Below are 6,012 nucleotides of genomic sequence, written 5' to 3'. Positions count from 1 at the left end.
ACTTATTTGGGGGGTGACCTTGTACTTTGAGGAAAAAATATTTGGCAAATATCAACATACTTTATTTTTTTTTTTAGAATAGTCAATATTTTGTGGCGAAGTTATATTTTGGGGATTTATTTATGGTAAAAGACTAAGAATTAATTGACAATGAAATGTTATTTCACAGGACAAAAAAGATGTAATTTAATTTTACAGTTGCTTTGAGAATTTAATTTATTTAATGTAAAGTACAAATATTTTGAGAAAATGTTTTTTAAAAAAAAAAAAAATGGGGGGGGGGGGGGTTCATAGAATGAAGTTGTAGCATTGTTTTCTTTATTTTTAATTATGAATGCCTAAAGCTGCAAAGAGGAAAAATATCTTACAATAAATTGGGCATATTTTGTGTGTGTGTGGGGTGGGGGTTTGAGGATCGTTAGTAGTTTTTTTAATATCGGTAGTTTTTAACTTATGGATATAAGGTCACTAGACAGTTGCTTCTTGTTTGAAAGTAATGCATTTATGTTCATGTGCTAAATGTTAAATTCTGACATCATACTTATAATTCTTACATTGCATTATTAATTTTTTTTGCCTTCTGTATGACAACACACTTTTAGTATTTATTAGACGTTGAAAATCACACACAACAAACAAGCTTGATCCACAAATATTTAATGCACTTGTACACTTCTCAAACATTTGGAGGTGAGGAGATACGCGCATACAAACAAGTGTTGGCTGTACATTCAGAACCGGCACATGGGGAAGCTTTGTGCTCTTTTATCTTATTTGGAAACTAAGGAGTTTTAACAAAAACAACGTATAGGTACATCCATCCCCCCGTGTCAGTCCATACAACCACTGCATTTCTCACTGCAGGACACCTGACAAAATGTGGATATTAAGGAGGGGGGGGGAGAGGTTCTTTCTGGAGACAGATTTGTGCTACTTTCCGACAGCTCATGCTCATCATCATCATCTATAAATTACTTTAAATAATATAATTACTTACAGCATTAATAAAAAAATCACATTTACAATTCTTGCACCAGCTTGTTAACATCTGATTGTGCATTTGCGCCTTTAAATAGAGAAGCTGCTCTATGCAGACTACAGTCATTAGTTGAACCATTCAGTCTTACACATGAACCTGTGGCTGAGGCTGTTAGCGCTCGTCGCACTGCACCGATACACGGGACTCCTATTTTGATTAACAAACAAAACATCATACCCAAGATGTACTTTATTTGACATGGTGGGAGGTCGAAAGTGACGGGAGTTTAATTAAAGTGGACAAATGTATTTCATTTGGACATTCATTTTCTTTCTGCGTGTCTTCAATCGGGTCGCTGGAGCCTATCACACCTGACTTTTGGGCCAGATGCAGGGTACACCTTGCGATGGATCACCAGTCAATCAGAGGGATACTGCATTTTCAACATCTTTATTATTAACAATAAATAATAAGAATAGTGTACTCAAAGCAGTTTATTTTTGTATTAAAATCTTAATAAATACCTGGGCCGGTGTGCTAAAAGTGAGCAATTGAATAGTCCTCGAGTGACTTGACTGTTTAAAAAAATACAGTATGCAGTCTACACCAGCTGATCATAATCATAGAGTATGAGAGGATTGCATAGCAGCCCTGCAGGATGCTGTCTAGTATAACAACCTATTTATTATTCCATGGCTTTACCCTAATGAGTCAATGTGAGTATGAGGGACACCATCATCTTGTTCACAGTTAATAAAAAAAAAAGGGAGAATACTGATAATTTCCTATGTTATCAAAAAAGATGAGCTAAAAAAAGAAAAGAAAAAGCCATTTATACTGTACAGGAAAGAGGAGATGGTGCAGTACAAGTCCACAGGCTCAATGGAACGCCCACACAGTCCTAGTGTTCTTTTAGTAATCCAGCACAGCTCTGGATGTCATCCAACATCAAAACGTGTGGGGAGGAAAAGGCAGTTTATCCAGCACTCTCGTTGTCCTTTTTGGCCCAGCAAAGAGAGGAAGTGTCCGTCGCGCAAATCGCAGTCAAACCCCCGGCGTCCTTACGAGCTGTCCGAGGCCGCTTCCTGCGCGGCGCCGTCTGCCATGTTGCCGTCGTTAGCGTGAGGGCGCTCGGGCACCTCTCCCGTCACGGCCACGCGGATCACTTTGAGCCAGCGTTGCTTGAGCTCCTCGCTCTCGGCGGCGAAGCTGTGGACGGACTTGGACTGGGACAGGCGGAAGCTGGCCTGAGGCTCCGCGGGGCGGCTGCTGTCGTCCACCGTGTAGCCCAGCAGAGGGATGGTGCTCTGGGCCTTCACGTCCTGCGGACATGTCACACAGGTTAACACATTCATACGCTTAGTGTATACATTACATACTTTTTTTTTCTTTTGGACATTCGGACCCCCGCAGACTCCAGTTTTTTGGGGGAGGTTTTTTTTTACATTTTTTTTTTTACCTCATTTGAAGTCATGTCTTCATGACACAGATGCTGCAGTTACGCTTTAGGCCAGAGGTGGCAGTCGCGAGTAAAAAAAAGTGACAAACTGCACAAAGATCCTTTAATATGTAATTACAGGTAAATAAATGTCAACATTTAGAGACTCTGATTGAAATTGTTTATGAAAAATTAGCCTTGGTCTTTGTAGCACACAAACGACCTGTATGCGTGGTGGCGTGCCATGAATCGCTACACGAGTCCCACTTCTTGAATACATTGATATCTCTGCGTTTTCACTGATTTTTTTCATGTATACAGGAGTAACTTTGTCCGATCAAGCATGTAAACGGGTTATTCCAAATGTTTCACAAACTGTAATGTTGACCTTAAAGGGATACTTGACTTATTGAGTCATTTTCAGCATTAAAAAGTTCATATTTTGTCCAGAATTAATTTGCTAACTTCTGCTATTTTTTTCATAAACAATTCATTCCTTTAAAAAAAAAAAAATGCTCTTGCTGTCGATTAAAAATGACCTCACCTGTGCAGAGGAAGTAGGTAACCTGTCGACCAATCATGGCTCATCTATTTTCTGGGTTTGGTCAGCAAACTGAGCCATGATTGGTTGTTACTGTAATTTCTGGCCTATAAGGCGCACCTGACTATAAGCCGCGCTAGCTAAATTTGGGGAATACTCGAGTTTGTTACACATACAGTAAGCCGCACCTGACTGTAAGCCGCAGGTGTTTTAATGGGGTTTTTTCTATGAGGGCGCAAATTGTCTCGCTCTCATTCTGTCTCTCCTACTGTATTTGGGCTCACTTGGTTTGTTTTGCTCTGCCTGACGCTCTTGCACTTCCTTTATAGTGCGCCCCCTTGTGATCTGATGGATAAGCCGCACATTGGTATTAGCTGCAGGGTCGAATGCAAGTGAAAAAAAATTGCGGCTTATATTTAAAGATATTAACTCATTCACTGCCATCAACGTCAAAAATTAATTTGAACTATTTCTATTAGTTTAAAAAAAAAAAATTCCACTTCTGTAAACAAAAGTATGAAAACCTAGAAAAACAATATTATACATTTAGAACAGATATAAAAAAATTGTGATTTGAGTTAACTATTAAAGTCATGTGATTAATTACAATTAAAATATTTAATTGCCTGACGCCGCAAATTTTTTAATAATCTTTTTATTTTTTTAAAGATTATAAAAAAAAGTATAGATCTTCATACTCTTTGTTAATAAAAGTGGAAAAAAAGTTTAAACTATTAAAATTAGTTAAAATGATTTTTTGACGTTTATAGGCGTCAATGGCACTGAATGAGTTAATTTTACATGAAAAATAACAAAGTTATCAAATTATATAAAATATTAACTTCCTACTGCAGAAAATGGCTCAATGCGTCCAAGTATTCCTTTAACCCGAGTATTGACTGCATGTAAACACATAGTCCGTGTTTTAGCAAAAGTTCTTTTTCCGTCCAACTGTCGATGTTGCTTTTACCTGAGGAGCTCCATACAGGTAGAGCACCAGGCACTCCTTCTCTGGGATGACACACCACACCTTCTGCCAAGGTTTGTTCTTCTCGCAATACTGCAGGAAGCCACACATGATGCTGCTGCCCGTGAACTGAGCCGCCTCGATCTAAGCGCAAGCAAAGAAGGCTCACAAATCAACACAGGTTGCTTTTCAACAACTGGAGATGCTTTTCTTGATGTTTTTCGTGCTCACCTCCAGGATGCCTTTCTTCTTTCCCTCCGTAATGGTTTCTCCTGTCAGGATGGAGAAACAGTCCCTGCACACTTTGTTCACCTTGTTGCCGTCGTACTCCAGCGGCACCTTGTTATCGGAGCATTTCCAGCACACCACCTGAAGATGGGAGCACAATGACGTCCATTAAAAAGCATCAGCGTGCGGCAGCCACGCCCACTCTCATGCGTCTAGAAAAAAAGGACAGAAATTGAAAAGCCGCAGATGCATCGGGCGTTCAGTCATGTGACAGCTTTAAAGCTTAAAACACTCACGTAGCCACAAGCTCTGCAGTGATGTCTCCGTCGCGTTAGGGCGTTAAAAGGTTCTTTACATTTCATGCACATTGTCACTTCATTGTCTCGTATCCAGCGAGGCGCGCGCTTCCCCAGCTCAGCATTCTACAGCACAAAAAATACTTTTTTTTTTTTAAACAAGTCACACACCACATTGAGCATGTGATACTAACGCGATACTAACCGACACCTCCTCCACGTCCTTGGATGCGTTCTTGAACGATTCATTTTTTTGCTGGAAGACCTCAATGGTCTCTCGGAATGCCTGAAGGACACAAAATGCAACGTGCATCAGCTATTTTCCAAGCAGTCAATGAAAGGCCTGATCCGATTTTTATAGTGATGATGTCACCACACGTACCTTGATCCAGCCCGCTTTGTCCTGCTCGGAGCTGAAAGTCAAAATAAAGTACTTCAGAATTGTGAACTTACTTCTGACCATCATAGTAGTTAGCCACAGTCATAAAGTTTTTTTGGTTTTTTTTGAAGGCATTTATAGGGTCCAAATATGAACAATGACTCATTTAGGCTAACTCTCCATTTTTAAGAGAAATGATAGTGTTTGCAGTGCAAATGACATACAATTACATCATTGTGGGGATGGTTGAGATATTTTATTTTTGTGCAATAAACATACAATTCCTCTGCTGCTTCAGTAAAAGATATTTTAGTTCCGGAAGCCGAATGATGACGTTAGACGCAATGACTATGATTTGCATTTTTATTTAGGCGCAATATTTCAGTGTAACTTTACCTGGCTTGTAGCTCTAAAGTCCTCTCCTTCCCTGAAACCTGGAAGGTGTGAGGGTAGTCCTCGTTGGTGGTTTCCAGAACTTTCATCCCATCAATGCCGATCCGCGTCCGAACCGTGTACTTGGGTCCTCCCAAGCTGAATTTGGGCACGCAATACAATAGCATGTTGTTGAACTGACATAGAAAGAAGAAAAAAGACATCTTAAAATGATTACAGAAGTACAAAGACAGGGAGAACTTGTCAGATTTAAACACTGCAGGAAGTCAACCCCAAAATTTTCTTGACAAAAATATGTACTATGCAGCCCCACTCGTCTAAACACAGTATTCTGATTAAAAATTGCGTTTGTGGAATATCAATATTAGCAAAAATCCCCCGTTTCCATCTCAGGGGGCGGCCATTTTGCCACTTACAGTCGATTTAAAATGACATCACAGTTGCTCAGGGTCCAGGTAACAACCAATCACTTCTTTTCTGAAGCTAAGCTGTGATTGCGCCCCCGTTTTCTGATTGGTCGTTAACCTGAGCTAGAGCATTTGTGATGTCATGGCAAGTGGAAAAATGGCTGCCTCCTGGAATGGATAAAAACTGAGATTGTGATGCTCATATCCCACAAGTGCAAATTTAACTCATTCACTGTCATTTGCAATATTAACTCATTCACTGCCATTGACGGCTATAGACGTCCAAAATTCATTTTTTCCACTTTGAATGAGTTAAAGGAGGAGCCAAACCACCCCCCCCCCCCACACACAAAAAAAAAATCTAAATCTCAATCTAAATATGGT

General features: G+C 39.9%; 1 protein-coding gene across 4 annotated transcripts in view; it reads right to left on the bottom strand.

The window, feature by feature from the left end:
* Positions 1-641: 641 nt before the first annotated feature.
* Positions 642-6,012, bottom strand: part of LOC144053130 (FYVE, RhoGEF and PH domain-containing protein 4-like) — a 58,616-nt gene continuing 53,245 nt past the window's right edge. For all 4 annotated transcript variants that reach the window (XM_077567225.1, XM_077567224.1, XM_077567226.1 and 1 more), the window contains 7 exons: positions 5,225-5,397; positions 4,832-4,862; positions 4,655-4,735; positions 4,450-4,575; positions 4,157-4,294; positions 3,929-4,069; positions 642-2,301 (listed from right to left, as the gene is read on the bottom strand). In XM_077567225.1, coding sequence (XP_077423351.1) covers positions 2,041-2,301; positions 3,929-4,069; positions 4,157-4,294; positions 4,450-4,575; positions 4,655-4,735; positions 4,832-4,862; positions 5,225-5,397 — 951 coding nt within the window. In that variant the 3' untranslated portion in view covers positions 642-2,040. The remainder of the gene's footprint in view (positions 2,302-3,928; positions 4,070-4,156; positions 4,295-4,449; positions 4,576-4,654; positions 4,736-4,831; positions 4,863-5,224; positions 5,398-6,012) is intronic.

Source organism: Vanacampus margaritifer, chromosome 6, assembly GCF_051991255.1.
Source record: "Vanacampus margaritifer isolate UIUO_Vmar chromosome 6, RoL_Vmar_1.0, whole genome shotgun sequence".
Lineage (NCBI taxonomy): Eukaryota > Metazoa > Chordata > Actinopteri > Syngnathiformes > Syngnathidae > Vanacampus > Vanacampus margaritifer.
The sequence above is the reverse complement of the archived record's forward strand: the minus strand, read 5'-3'. Positions and strand labels throughout refer to the sequence as shown.